Genomic DNA, 15,689 nt, shown 5'->3' with positions numbered 1-15,689 from the left:
AAAACTACTTTTGGGTTTTTAGTATCATTGATTAGTATGGGTTTAGTCATTTTAAGCATTTATTTATTTATTTGATGTTTTTTTCTTTTGTATTTTTTTCTGAAGCCACCTTTTTTTTTAAGTATTTTGGAGAACATTTTTACTATTGAATTTTAAACCATTTTTAGTATTTTTATTACTGAATTTGAAAACATTTCTAGAATACATTTATTGCATTTTTAAAAGGTTTTTAGCATCAAATTTTATTTATTATTATTATTATTATTATTTAGTAGAGTTTGATATTTTTCCATTATTGTTAATATCCACTTTTTAAAATACTTACAGGAAATTTCACAATGGGTCCCATTTTAGCACAAACAGATCACTAAAGCTTGTCAATATGTTAGATTGTATTTTTAAAGAAAGTATTTTGTTTGGCAGCATTTGCCCAGGGAACTTGCTACAAGCCATTTGTGAAATACGGCAACTTCTCAAGTAGTGACGCGTCATTCAGCGTGGGCACGGTGGTGGAGTTCTCCTGTGAGCCGGGCTACACGCTGGAGCAAGGCTCTGTCACCATTGAGTGTGTGGACCACGAGAACCCACAGTGGAATGAGACGGAGCCGGCCTGCCGTGGTGAGCGTGTGTGTGTGAGTGTTAAATAAAAGCTAATGCAACGTTTATGCATACATAGTAACCTTTCCATTGATGTGTGTGTGTGTGTGTGTCAGCTGTGTGCAGCGGGGAGATCACCGATTCAGCAGGAGTGGTGCTCTCACCAAACTGGCCTGAAGCCTATGATAAAGGGCAGGACTGTATCTGGGGCATTCATGTGGAGGAGGACAAGCGAATCTTGCTGGATATCCAAGTGTGAGTCCATCAGTGGCTCAGAGATACAATGAACGTCTAATTTTTCGCTCTTACTGTGTGAGCTGTGGGCTTTTCTTTGGTCAGAATGTGTGTGTGTGTGTGTGTGTGTGTGTGTGAGGAAAAAAAACTGCCCTGGCACAAAGGACCACCTTCTACTTGTGTGCTCATTAATTCTGCACTATTTGCTGTATTAGAAAGATTTGTGTGTGTGTGTGTGTGTGTGTGTGTGTGTAAATGTGTATATATTAGTAATATTAGTGCATTCAATGATATCATCATGTCCGAAAGATGATGACTCAGCATCTCTTCTCGGGCACTAGCTGTTTCCATGGCAACGCACCGGACACCACAGTGGATACTGGTGTAAGCGATCTTTTACTGGTTTATTTAAGACAGAAAGCTAAAGATACAAGTAGAAAACTGTAAGTACATGAGGAGGAAAACACTCTGGGACACATTGTTTTAGGAAAATAATCAACCACAGCCACAAAGCTTGAAAACTCACCACCGTGAAGTGTAGTATTTACTAATAAAATCATATCCACAGTAGTTTGTCAAATACTTTTCTAAATTTATGTCTGAAGAACATTCCAAGTCCCTATGAATGAGCAGTTAAGAAGAGCTTGAGTTACGTATAAGAGGAAGCGTAAACACTACTGTCAGAGCTGCTGCTATAGAAAATGATTCAGCATCGTCTGACCTTTCAGAAGACAAGATTTCAGAACAGTATAGGAGATAATAGCCTTATTATTGCAGTACAGATTTAGCGTGTTCAGCTCTTCTGTTCTTGCAGATGATTTGAGTAATTAGACACTGGCAAAACCCAAGCTCACACTAAGATCTCACAGGTAGATCTCAGAAGTAGATCTCACAGATAGAGTTCACAGGTAGAGCTCACATATAGATCTCAGAAGTAGAGCTCACAGATAGACATCACAGGTAGATCTCAGAGGTAGATCTCACAGGTAGAGCTCAGAGGTAGATCTCACAGGTAGATCTCACAGATAGATCTCACAAGTAGATCTCACAGATATTTCTGACAGATAGAGCTTGGTGACTATGACATCAATAAAGCTGCTGAAAGATGATGAAAGTCTAAGCTTGACTGAGAGCAGGTGAGGAAATAAAAAACGTGATGTTGATGGAATGAAGATTTGCATGTCTGTGCCATTGATGCAGAGATTCTGTAACCCATTTGTAAGATCGGTCTAACATAAGTCTTCCAAATAATCTGGATCGTCTGCTTAAGCTGTCCTCATTTGCATTCATTTTCCGCACTCATTACTGCAATATGGCAGGAGCATGGAGGGCAGCATGAGCGTGTTGTACTGAAAGCTGTCAGAGGAATCCATCTGGAAGGACAGTATGTTCATGAATGGCCGGGTTCATTAGGTGTGCGCAATAACGACAGTGCTGCATTCTAGTTTTCTCTCTCTTTCTCTCTCTCTTTCTCTCTCTCTCTCTCTTTGTTTCTCTCTCTATCATTGCACCACATGATTTCGTGTCATCAACACTGACTGAGTGAGTGTAAAAAACTGACACTATGCCAAACTGCATAACAGTTTTCGTCTCTCTAAGTTGGATGTTGCATCTTGCAATTTTTCTGAAATGGGTTAAAGTATGATGTCACTGATGACATCATATGGCAGGGACTCTCTGATCTGATTGGCCACAGGAATCTGTCATCGGAGTAGAAAGAATTCAGCCCCAGCCTCATTCCTTTATATCATTTTATGCTTGTGTTTGTTGGTTGGTTAGAGTGGTATTGCTTCTAGAAAAATCCAAACTAATCCATCATGAGACATGTGCTCACAGCAAATAATCAAGAAAACACAAACCTTATTATTGATATGTTTGTTTCTTTGAAAGCCCTGCTAGCTCGCTCGTCCCAGCTGTATCTGGCATTGTGCAATGTTTCTGTAAAACCAGAACAAGACCTTGTTCCTCTACAGAGTGGGACTGTATGAAGGGAAGCTTAAGGAGGTGGAAGTGTGTGTGTGTGTGTTGTTGTTGTTGTTTTCATTACAGGGGTGGCCGCCCGCTTCTCCCCTCTAATGAGAACGTTCGCGCTCTGCCATTATCGTTCGACAGTGTTCGCCAGCTCGCAATTACTCACAACCCGTGTGCATAATGACGGCTGATTAATTGATTTAGCATAAACAGGAGGGCTGGCCCTGCACTAATTACAACACGGCTCTGTTAAAGCAGGCGCGCAGGTGCCAGGACGCACACCTGGCTGGTTTTGCAGGCGGGTCGAACAAAGCTTGGTGTAGTAGGAGCTTGGAGATGGATGTGGGCATAAGTGCAGGCCCGGTTATCTGGATCATATCTAAATGTAGAGCTGAAAACTGCGTGATAGACGTGTGGAGTACTAATGCTGCTTAGCGGCTTCGTTATGGGAACAGACCCCACTTGTGGACACTTTGGAAGGGTCTCTTGTTTCAGGAGCAGTAAAGGATAGAAGAATTCACAGACTGGATGCTGTATGATTCTGAGAGTTTTTTTAAGGCTTGGAAAGGAAGAAAGATGTAGCTCTATTTTTAAATGATTAAATGCAGGTATGTCAGCTTGCAACAATACAATAATGTGAAGAAAAAGGCAAGCCCAACAAAAAAAAGAGAAAGAGTCGTAACCAGTGACGTCAGGAAGAAAGTGACAGAACGTGTGATATGAAGAGCTCCAAAAATTTTCAGTGGATAAAATAGAAGTTAGAGGCATTTATGAGAGAATACGTTATTAGAGATTAGTTATAGCAGATTATAGCAGCAAGGTTTCGGGGCAGATTTGGCACAAACCTTTGAACTGATCTCATTAGTTTTGATTTAAAAGAAAGAAGTGCTTACTATATTTAAGAAGAGCAGACAGTTGCTGTGATGAGAAGTGAAAACTTCATGCTGCTTTAAGGAGTGAAAAGTCAGAGACACAGAGATTCTTCCTCCTTCAGCTTCTTTAGGCCTGGGTTTAGTCTCCCGGCTGGCATTAAGCCCACACGCTGCTCGGAGTTATGCCTCCGGGGGCAACAGATTTTTGTCAGCACGGTGATTGCTAAGCGCTTTTTAAAGCCCTTCCCTGGCCGCCAACACTTTGGCATTTCAAAACCCTGTGCTTAACTGTGCTAATTAAAAAGCAAGAGAGTTAGATCAGCGGAAAAAGCTCGTTTTTTATTGTTCGCGACCTCATTCAATCTCTTTAAAAGCCTGTTTGAGCAGGACAGAGCTGGGGAGAACAGGCCTTTCGGGAGACGCCTTGGTGTTGATTTCAGTCTGGAGTCTCAGGGAAAACGTTTAGGCAGTGATGAATGATCACTCAGCTCCTCTTAAAGAAGAATGGCTGGAGAGATCTGGATAGTGGAGCTGTGTGTGTGCACATCGTGTGACTTTGTGTATCTCAGCTTGGGGCAGAGGGACCTCAGTGATGCTGCAAAATGATTAAAATTATCTACTTGGTATAGTGAAATTTGTGTCATAGGATTTTTTCGCATGTCTGTCTCACTTGCACATATTTGGGAACAAGATCAGATGCACTGACCAAGTTGTGTCATGGAGAATTTCACTGATACCATCAGCCAGGGATCATTAACGTCTTTTAAACCCAATCCCTTACTCTCCTTTCTTTTCTGTTGCCTTCACCGCATGGCCTCGTTGCAGCCTCGTTTTTTGTTTTTGGCTTCCTTCATGTATCATTTGTATTCTGGAGGGAGCTCTGAGAGTTAGTTAAACTCAAATACATCCTCCAATGTGCAGGTGGCAGACCAGGGCTAAGGCCTATTCTCACATCCCCCAGGGGCATTCTCACTTTAATCAGACCTGCTTCAGTTATTTCATCAACACACACACACACACACACACACACATACATAACCTACATACTGCACATACACTAACTAGGCATGATGAGAATTCATCTTAGTCTGAGATTTCACTCTTAATAAAGTTCATTACACAATGTGTTTGAGTCCAAACAAAGAGTGTTTATATAAATAAAAATAAAAATATATAAAAAATAATATCATAACCAGGAAATAAACAAGTGATAATCACAAACATTTCTACAACAAATAATTAAATACTTAAACAAACATCCAAAAATTAACAAATAATCACAAATAAATATCTTTATAAAAAAAAAATCTATACAACGCAAAACAAATATTCACCACAAACAATCATCTATCCAACAAACAAATAATCATGAGTAACATTTTCTACAACATTTTTATTACTGATGAAATTGGACATTTCTATTGGACATGCTGCTCCCATATTAGAAGTAGTGGGGGTGGGTAAAGCTGTCACTTTTGTTTCAAGGAGTTTTCAAGATGACTGTGTCCTGAAAACAAGTCGCTCCTCCAAGGGCATGTGACGGACAGCGGTGAGGAACAGCGAGTGTGAGCGTCCCACCCGGTGCTGGGAGAGGGATTAGGAATATGATTTGGCAGTGAGGCAATTGAGTAAGCTGCGTGAAATCCTAATGATCGTTTAAGAGTCGGTCCTGTGGACACCCATGTGCACTGAGTCATGTAAACACAGCCTGGGCTCTGCATGAGCGGTGGCGGGGATTTGGGAGACAGGAGATTGATAGGTACAAGAGGACTGCGCTTTCCTCTCGCCATCGAGAGAGCGGAGGCTGCCTCCAAAGTGCTCTCCAGTTCACTGGTGGTGAATATTAACAGCGGCCATCCTTAGGAGCTTGTGAAGACAGCCATGATGCGTCTGGCATACAGCCAAGCTCTAGAACCTTGGCAAAGAGTCTTTCGCTGCTTATTTTGCTATTTCGTTTAAATGGGAGTGTGTGCTGACGTGTGTGTTCGTGTGTGTGTGTGTGTGTGTGTGTGTCAGTGCAAACAAATCGATCAAATATGAGACAAGGCACGACTTAAGACCTGTGAAATTACACAAGTCATGACTATAATGTGAATGCGTAGGTGTCTGAGTGATGGTTCTTCTGCATAATGAGAATATGCGCACACACACACACAAACTCACTACAGCTAGGAGGAAAAAATTGTGCAATTACAGCAATCATTGGCTGGTTGTCTTATGAACCACCTGAACCACCAAAAACAGTACGCACACACATACACATCTTGTAAAGGTTAACTCCGTTTCACACCAGACTTGGGTGTGTGGACACCTCCAGCAGTTTTTCATATTACAAATAAACAGAATGGCCAGAGCAGAAATGAAAACATGATTGATTCTGCCAGCCGTCACCGTGCTGCTCAGCCAGCCGCAAATCTTTCCATACTCTGTGCTTTCTGCTTTTTCTGTGTTTTTGGGGGTCTGAGAAAAACCGAGAGGAAAAGCTCCGAATGACAATTATCCAGAGTGTCCCGAATGCTGGGGTGCTATTGCTCTTTCTTTTGCAATATTGGATTGTCACATCTGTTTATCGGCGCGAACGCCGCCCCGCTCTTTAAAGTAAATAATTCAGCTTGTGAAGCAGCTCATCAAAATGCAAATGATCCTGAAGCCCAGTGGTGTGGACATGTCGGCTTTGGCCTGTCTTTGCCTGGGAGCTTAAACAAAGCTCCCAATGCAGAGATCTATCTATGTAGACTGTTTTAATGGCCAGGGGAGTTTCCTTGCTTGAAGCCATAGCTGTTACTCAGGTGAACCTCCTCAAACTGGGCATTATCATAAACGGATCATTTTATTCTCTTTACAAAAAAAAACCCTACACAGACATCTACATATTCATGAGCTGGAACATCTCTGAATTATTCAGTGTTTATTTCCAGTCGGCTTTTATCAATATCACTCTGGATTTAGATCGCACGTAAAGCCTTGTGGATGTCTCCGTGGGACAGAGCGTTTACTAGATACGCGGCAAAGCCGACAAGACAAAAGCGTGAAAAAAACCTGAATGCTATTGAGGGCATGAAATGTGCCTGCATCCATTCATTTGTCTTCAGTAAGAGCTTCATTCTGGTCAGGGATGATGCGATGCGTCTGAAATACTAAGTGTGAGGTACACCATCTGTCTCAGAGGCACAAAAGGAAGTGTAGAGTCACCTATCTAAATCTTAAATGTTTTACAGAGGTGTTTTGGGATAAAATAATATTATTGTCTATACCATGCTCTCTTACAGCCTTCATCTTGGAAAGAATGACATACTGACGTTTTACGATGGCGATGACCTCACGGCCAACATCCTGGGCCAATACAGTGGCACACTCCCCAGATACAAGCTCTACACCTCTACAGCGGACGTGACCATCCAGTTCCAGTCCGATCCGGCCACCAACATCTATGGCTACAACAACGGCTTCGTGGTGCATTTCTTCGGTAGCCGGGACTTCCTTATACATTTTTTGGCTTCTAAGCATCTGTGGGATATAACGTTGATAATAAGATAATGAAATTACGTCAAAAGTCAGTCACACACACTATGTAATATCTAATAAATTTTTATTCCTAAGAGTAACAGAATAATAGAAAAACCTTTTTTTGAATGTGTTTAGTACAGCAGATGAGCCTCAAAGTGTTAATTTCATTAAACCTCAACATTTTGTGCACTCTAAAAGGGAGACACATTTTTCTTAATTTTCTCAACCTTTACATGGGCAAAGAAACAAGGTCACGGTTTCTGTGCACACACACACACACATATCTGATGAATGTCCTCTCCATAACCCTTCATCCCCTCCCCCATATATTCTCTTGGAATATTTCTTATGAATAGAAATGGCTCTGTACATTGTAGAAACACAGTCTGCACCTCTGTTTTTGGAAAAGTATTGGATTTCTTTCCAATTATATGCCGTAAAACAAGAAATTTTGGAGGCTACAAAATATTTCCTGTCTGCTCCTTCTGAAAATGTTCATAGAGGTAGTATAGGGCAACGTGTTCCCTGCCCCAATGACCCCACACTTAGTGCTGTTTTCAACCACAACATGAAAAAATGGTGTGAAATGTGCAGCAAGCTCGCAGACGATCGTGCAACATCTAGTCAAGCAAATCCAGGGGCCGCAGCTCAGTGGATCAATGGAACAAATTAGTATTTCAGAGCGAATTAAAATGCATGGATTTGTGAATGAGGATTTAATGAAGATTAACATTTGCTGAATGGCTGTTATCAGTTCAAGGTCAGACAAGAGATGCTGTGCCTCTACGTCATTTAATAATAATGATATTTAAATAAAAAAATAAAAAAAACGATGGGTCTTGGTAAGGTTCCATCTGAGCCCAAAGCCACTGGTGTCACAGTAAGCATTAGTCCTGCCAGATTGCTTGGCAGCGGCATCCGTTGGCTTGTAATGCTGTGGAAAATCGTTGTGAAAGGATGTCATACTGCTCTCTGGCTGCAGTCTCATTTACATGCAAAATGATGCACGATGTGTCACCTCAGTAACGGTCTCCCTTTCCAAGCCCGCCTACTTGGCTGCAGCGTTTTGGCGCTCGGCTCACCGCGGTCAATGGCCGATTGTGAAACTGCTACTTCCACTCGGCCTTATACTAAATGACCGAGCTGAAATTGATCAGACGCTCTGATATTCCGATCCGTTAATAATGCGCTATTGTTCTCTCCATCCTTAGAGGTGGCCCGCAATGACACGTGCTCAGAATTACCGGAGATCACGAACGGCTGGAAGAGCACGTCCCATCCGGACCTGATCCATGGGACAGTGGTGACCTACCAGTGCTACCCAGGCTTCCAGGTGGTCGGATCTGAGATCCTCATGTGCCAGTGGGATCTAACGTGGAGCGGAGATGTGCCCAGCTGTGAGAAAGGTTAGTTGTCATGACAGCATTGGGAATACATTAACAAGCCTATATGATTATTTTTTTTTTTTTTTAAAAACAATCATCATTGCAACCACAGTCACTTTATAAAAACAGATTTCAGTGTGCAGACTGGTCAAAGTGCTAAAACTACATTGTGACATTTTGAGGCTTTATTAAAAAGCGTTAAAGGGAGAGTCATTGCATCCTAAAATATAGGTTATACTATCATGTTGAAGTATGCAAATGAGGTCACTATATTTATGGAATATGCATGTCATTGTTGACAAACTGCTGTGGTATAAGAGGAATAAAACACTTCAAGACATGCAGTTATTGGAAAACAATCAACTTTTTTGCAGTGGTAAGCATAGCTCCACTTTCCTGTTGTTGATTATTTTCCTACATTGTATGTTTCTTACTTATTAAGCAAGGAAGTTCTGCATAACATCTGAGTGTTGAAACTGGGAATTATTTTAATGCTGTTGGCTAACAAGTGATAAAGTATAATGCTACTAGCCTTTTTTATCCTGAATTCTGAGACATTTCACAACCTTTCAGTTATCGCTAGTGCAGAACCTTAACAAGGATTTAACACAGCGGTGATTAAATCACCATTCTCTGGGATCAGTGGAAAACACATAGCATCACTAGAGTGTTTCTCTTTAACACCCTAGCTGATAAATCGAAAGACGGCTTCATCTCACACGCGCCGTTCCCAAGCATTTCAAAAGGCATTCAGAGTTATCATTACACGGTGATAAAATCCCATCCTCAACGGGCTCGGAGGGAGCACATCATCCACCGAGTTTCGGAGTAAGTGGATCTACTGAATTACTCTCATAAAAACCTTTTTACAAGAAAAATTGTTCGCTAAAGCCCGCCACTTATCTTTGTTCCATACACGTCAAAATTATGGTTAATCAAAATCAATGTCCTGAATCATGTCACACTCTGTCTGTCTTTTGATGCAATTAAAGTGTGTGAGCAAAAGCCGCTGCAGTAATAAAACGACTGACACGTGACAGCACAGCCAGGACTGTTCAGAGAAGTGACTCAGGTGTTTTTTGAGAGGTGAGGGGAAGAACTGCCACCTACAGGCATACCTATAATCCTAGAACTTTTACATCCTCTTTGATTTCCTGTTCAGACATAAAGCTGCTCCTCAGATAAATTGCCATGTTATCTTGATATGGAGTTCACGCTCAACCTAATTTGTGTTTTTATGCACCAATACATACATTTTATTCTGTGGCTGAGTCCCAAAGTGAAGTTGAGGATATTGTGCACTTTCTGGAACATTCTGGAACACCACTATGTAATTATACCCTATGTAATGTAAATTTAGTGAACGCATATAGTGAAGGTACAGCCGTTTGGGAGCCGAGCTACCTGTATTCAACAAGGACGAGTTGACCATCATAGATTACTGATGGCAAATAAATAAATAAATCTGAAACTAATCTAAAATGTCTAACACTCCCATTGCTTCATTGTAGCTTTCTTATACTTAACCATTTTATTCATAAATTATTTTCGAAACACAGGCTCTTAACACTGCAAATCATTTAAATGTCTACTTTTTATAAAATAAAAACAATAATTTATAATAAAACATAAATTCATTGTCATTGGGTAGGAATGCAATGAGTAAAAATACAGATAAAACAAAATGGTCCAAATTATACCTGGAATTTAAAAAAAAAAAAAAAAACTGCCCACATGTTTAGAAATAAACTAAATTGTAATGTCCTGGACCAAATTATATCATTATACCATTGTATTATTACAATGATAGAGTCATCATTATACCTTATATTTACCTCAAAATAACCTTAATTTTTTTTTCATTTAAGTGTATAACATTCTTTTAATGATTTGGATGATGATTTCTTTCATTTCTATTCATGTCATAATTTCTTTACAGTAATTGTGGCTTTATGGAATTTCATTTAAAAACCATTTTGCCGTGCAGACTGCCTGTAGACTGACTTCTCTCTGTAGACAGGACACTTAAAATTCTGCCATGCACTCTTTTTTTCCCAAGTTTTGCCTCTTTTTTACTTCTGTCAAGCTGATGCATCACCCAGAAGGGCTCAATATCCACCCTGTTCATTTTTAATGTGCGGCATATTGTGTCCCGTGGGCCACTCTGCAGCGGTCAGCGTCCCTCTTTAGACTTTTCAATGAATTTTTTTAACTTAAAATAGTTCGTAGGAGTTAATATAAAAGTTTACTGAGAGCGTTCATGCATTTCGTACTTAAAGCCTGAGAGGTTAATTAATTGACTTGTGTGTGTGGGTGTGTAGTGATGTTGTGTCAGGACCCAGGCTCTGTAGATCACGGACGCAGGCTGATGACGGGTTCCCGCTTCACCGTGGGCTCCACTGTGCAGTACATGTGTAACAAAGGCTACATTCTCTCAGGCCCGGGCCTTCTCACCTGCTACAGCCGCGACACGGCCGAGCCCAAGTGGAGCGAGAAGATCCCCAAGTGTGTCCGTAAGTAAACACTATATCACTCTATATACACCAGCTACATCCAGTCACCTGAGAAGATGGAAATTTGTCTCTACAGTGCTGTTCAGGTGCAGCAATATATGTATATCAATAATTATGATTGATTCACATGTTAATAGTGCATAAGAGATCACACTTTCATCACACCAAAGGGTCTATACACACTTTTATATTATATTGATAAAAACTGATTATATTGAAGTTTAGTTTAACAGCTTGTTCTTCAGCATGATCATTTGACCATCACATGACCATAATTTATCCATACGCTTTAACTGTCTAAGTTATTTTTTACTGTATTTTATGAAAGTATCCGAGCATTAAATCGTTTGTAAACTACTCCAGACCAAATATAGCTAAAAGAAAAAATATTAGGCAATTTTTATTTCCAAAACCAAACATTAAAAAAAATCATCCCAGCTAAGACTACAGGACATTTCAGTCAAAGGGGTTTATCAGGTCGTCCTTGGGCAGTGAGAAGAATAAATCAAATTTCAACAGGTTTCATCCGCATTACCTGATTTCATTTTAAATAAAATTTAAAAAAAAAAGTTAAATCTTTCTTGTTAATGTAGTAATGACTTGCACAGCAGTGAGCTAAAGTTACAATTTTACTTTTTCTTGTTGCAGAAGTCTGTAATATTTAACTCGATCGCCCCCTAGTGGATTTATTTATGACATACACCAAAGTGTCATTTTTGTAAATTCCTCTTACGTGGTTCTTATTAAACACGTCTTTTTTGTACACCGTGTTCTTCCCCAGCTGAAAGGTACGAACCTTGTGCTAACCCCGGAGCTCCTTCCACTGCCATCCAGAGCTCAGAGAAAGCCTTCTTCCAGGCAGGAGAGATGCTGAGCTTCACCTGTCGGACGGGATACGAGCTGCACGGTGAAGCCACCATCCGCTGCCTCCCAGGACATCCATCTGAATGGAGCGGAGCACCACCTGCATGCCGGGGTAGGAACTGCCATGCTGAAAAGAAATCAGATAACATATATGAAGGCTGTGTTCTGATGAGAGAATGAGAGAGAATAAAGATGGAGGTGTCTGAGGTGGTGGAGGTGTCGGTGGAGATGTCTGGGGTGCTGCATGTTTGCAAGAAGAGTGTGTTTGAAAATAAATCCACTATTTAGCAGCACGCAAGGTCTCATTTGGAAAAAAAATTACTCCAGCTTTTAATTCTGATTGAATTCGTACCGAATTGTTTTTTTAAGAAAAAGCTGTCTCATTACAAACCTTTAAGCCTTAAGCAGTACTGTGTCATCAGGATTAGTTGGAAAAACTTGGCCTGCTATTTTTCTCTATCTGCATCCTACATCCTGATTTTTTTAAGAAAAATTAGTCATTAGTTTAAACGACAGCTGATCTCGCCAATTGTTTCTGTATAAAGCTGTCGCAGAAAAAGAAATAAATAAATAAAACATGATAGCACTATTTAGATGGTGGCGCTACTAAAATGCCGTTTGGAGAAAATGAGGCCACTCAATCACAAAGCGTTTCTTAATAGCCTCCATTCTTTTAAAGTGCCTTAAGCCTTGTCAGTGTCCTAAATCACTTTTATGCAAGAGGTGGAGTTTTTTCAACGTCGTAATTTGTGTTTTCCTACCCTTTTTTTTGCTTCAGGTGTTTCAATTACGCTTATAATTGCCCTCTCTCTCCCTCTTTTTTTACAGCCTCTGCAAGAGATGTTAATGAGCGCAGATTGGACGGTAAGGTTATCTCTCACGTCTGGAGATTGTAACTAATTACTCAGGATTTCAGACGTGTTTTGCCAGATGGCTGTTCTTCTAGCTTTAGAAGTCTGTAATTGTAATGTCATGTATTTTAACTTATATTACTGCATCAAGTGCTGTTTAAGCCAATTCAGCGTCTAGTCACTAAGTCTATATGGGGCATCAAAAGACATATTAAAGACATATCCATAGGCTATATTCAAATAGAGAATTTTACAGGCCATCACAGTGCAGTGATGTTAAACACTCTATATTTTATTGTTTGTTCTGATATTTTTACATTCTTGCTCTTTAGTGCAAAATAAAAGAAGGGGTAATAACATTTCGTAAATACGATAGCTTGCTCTCCTTACAGGAAGTCGACACTCTGATAGAACTGATCTCAAATGGATCATAAGGTTTAACACAAGCTTGTGGCCTCCATTCCAGCTTGAGTGCATGCTGTGATTATAGCAGAAAAGGGAACGAACCAAATGCTAAGAATCTCTGTAGTTAGAAGAGAATGAAAATAGAAGCTTAAGTGCTCTCAGAACAGGACTCCACTGTGGATAAATATTTGTGTCATCTTTAGAGCTCCATGGATCCTATCTGGACTGCATTTCTTCACACAAGGCACTGCGAAAAAACCAATAAAAATTCATTGACATGCATTTATGTAATATAAAATATTTTGGAAAAACTTCAGAACAGCATGGCAATGCATGTTCATTTCAGGAAACAGATAACACACTGCAGTAACAAACAAAAAAACAGAAGTTCTGACCATCTGCTCAAATTGTGCGTTTTTTTCCCCAGTTCTCAGCACTGATTTTGCTACCGAGGGCACAGACACTGCCATTGCAGTCATGCTTCCTGCTGCAGTGGTGCTGTTGGTCATCCTGGGCATTTTCCTTTACTTCTCCAAGTGAGTAGCTTTGCTGTGTCCTTAATGTACAGTGTCCACCACTTTTATCATCAGCGTTAAAAGACAATGATGTGTCTGTTACAGAGTTCAGGGAAAGACCATGCACCACTCCAGCTCCTCCTCACTTCCCTACGACAACATGACGGAGGAATCTGCGTTTGACAACCCCGTCTACGAGACTGGAGTAAGTATGGACACCATGAACCTGAGAGACGTGGACTCCCAGAACACTGTGGTCCTTTCCTGACCACTCGACTCCATCTGTCCTGTCATCGCATCACCAGCAGACGGCAGCATTTGCACCGTCCGCTACCATTTTCATCTCAGATCACTGACTGACTTTCTGCCTCTAAAAAACAACACTGGTATTAAGCGCTGCAGTCCCGTGTTAGTTAGAGATACAGACTCAGGAGTGGCTTTCGAAGCTTGTCCATCACCCAGTGGCAGAAAACACAGGATGTAACAAGGGCGTGTAAGCAGCTTAACTTAACTCTGTACATTAAGTTCCTTTAACTAACGTTATTTACTGAACAAACCATAACCTATAGCTTTGTGATAGATAGATCTGCAATATATTGATGTTAATAGTTGTAGTAGTACAACTGTGAATAAATATGAGTAAATAATCACAATAACATTTATTAATTGACATTTATTAAATATATAAAAGGCTAAAAGCTGAACATGTTGCTAAATTTGGATAAATTCCTGATATCAGAACTTCTCACTGTTACTCGTTACTTTATTTTACCCATTACTGGTGTTTATTAATGGCTTATTAATCACCATACGGTAGATTTATTTGGGTGAAATGTGTAGAGTTCATGTTCTGAGCTGGTTCTATGGAACATGCAAACCTGTAGGAAAGGCTCAGAGGACTGATGGGTGTGTAAAGGATTATAGACAGTCATTGTGTGTGGTGTAATGAAGACAGCTGGACTCACAGATGTAAGGGTTCATCGTCAGACCTTGTATTCATTTGAAGCTCAGAGCTGAGAAGCATGCATGATGTAGGATGATGAAATCTTAAAATTGTGACGTTAATTGGAATTGATACTCGCTATATGTTTAACAGAATTATGTAGAAGCATGATAACATTTCCAATAAACAATAACAAATAATAAATGAGGTTTAATATGACTAATATGACTGCTCTGCATAGTGCACAGTTTCTTCACATTTGAACCACATCCATTTCATTCCCTGCATCCTGACTGCTGGAATAAGTTTGTTTCAGTTACTTTTTTCATTTCCATTCATTTCATTCCCATTGGTTTTGCATATATGTGGGTTTCTGATCATTGGAATGATGTGATCTGTCTATTAAAACAGTGTGACGATGCAGAGACCAGGTGTTGTGATGCAACACCATCACAACATTGTGTTTTATTCCTCTTACACCACAGCAATTTACCAAAGATTTTATATTCTATTTATTTCTGAGCAACATACTGCAAAATAGTCATAACTTTGCTTCCATTATAGTGGGTGTAAACAGTCAGGGTCTTGTTGAATTTAATGTAATGGGAAAAAAAAGCAAGAGAGGAAGCAGAAAGCCCTCCATCCTGCAGATATTCCTGTCTTTTTACAGAAATCAACACCATAACAATTTTTTAATCAGCCTGTGTAAGTCGTTATAAGACAAAAAATGATAATGTATTAGAACATGTGCATGAATATAAATGTTAGAATTCTTCTGATGAAATGAGAATTCAACAGCTTTGGTGTAAATGCAAAAAAAGTTTGTTCTTTATACATATAGATAGGGTTGTTTTTTTTACTTCTGGAATAACGTACACATGAGTCAGAATCGAAACGCATGCTGAGAAAGAAGGACCATAAAAGGATTTTATAAGGGAACTGCTAAGGAGTTCTCATGATGTCTTTTACTCTTTACGTCTACATGCTCCTCTCTTGGGCCATACTGCGCATCCTACTCCTGTGCCATCCTTC

General features: G+C 40.0%; 1 protein-coding gene across 3 annotated transcripts in view; it reads left to right on the top strand.

Moving 5' to 3' along the window:
• sez6a (seizure related 6 homolog a) overlaps positions 1-15,689 on the top strand; it is a 108,277-nt gene that overhangs the window by 91,907 nt on the left and 681 nt on the right. For 2 of the 3 annotated variants that reach the window (XM_058412798.1, XM_058412797.1), the window contains exons 8-16: positions 424-618; positions 714-852; positions 6,944-7,140; positions 8,393-8,587; positions 10,888-11,079; positions 11,861-12,055; positions 12,772-12,807; positions 13,627-13,735; positions 13,820-13,919. In XM_058412798.1, coding sequence (XP_058268781.1) covers positions 424-618; positions 714-852; positions 6,944-7,140; positions 8,393-8,587; positions 10,888-11,079; positions 11,861-12,055; positions 12,772-12,807; positions 13,627-13,735; positions 13,820-13,919 — 1,358 coding nt within the window. Of the gene's footprint in view, positions 1-423; positions 619-713; positions 853-6,943; positions 7,141-8,392; positions 8,588-10,887; positions 11,080-11,860; positions 12,056-12,771; positions 12,808-13,626; positions 13,736-13,819 lie in introns of all 3 variants that reach the window. The other variant, XM_058412796.1, reaches the window with a different exon arrangement.

This window comes from Hemibagrus wyckioides, linkage group LG16, assembly GCF_019097595.1.
Source record: "Hemibagrus wyckioides isolate EC202008001 linkage group LG16, SWU_Hwy_1.0, whole genome shotgun sequence".
Lineage (NCBI taxonomy): Eukaryota > Metazoa > Chordata > Actinopteri > Siluriformes > Bagridae > Hemibagrus > Hemibagrus wyckioides.
Note: the sequence above shows the minus strand (reverse complement) of the source record. Positions and strands in the feature narration are given on the sequence as shown.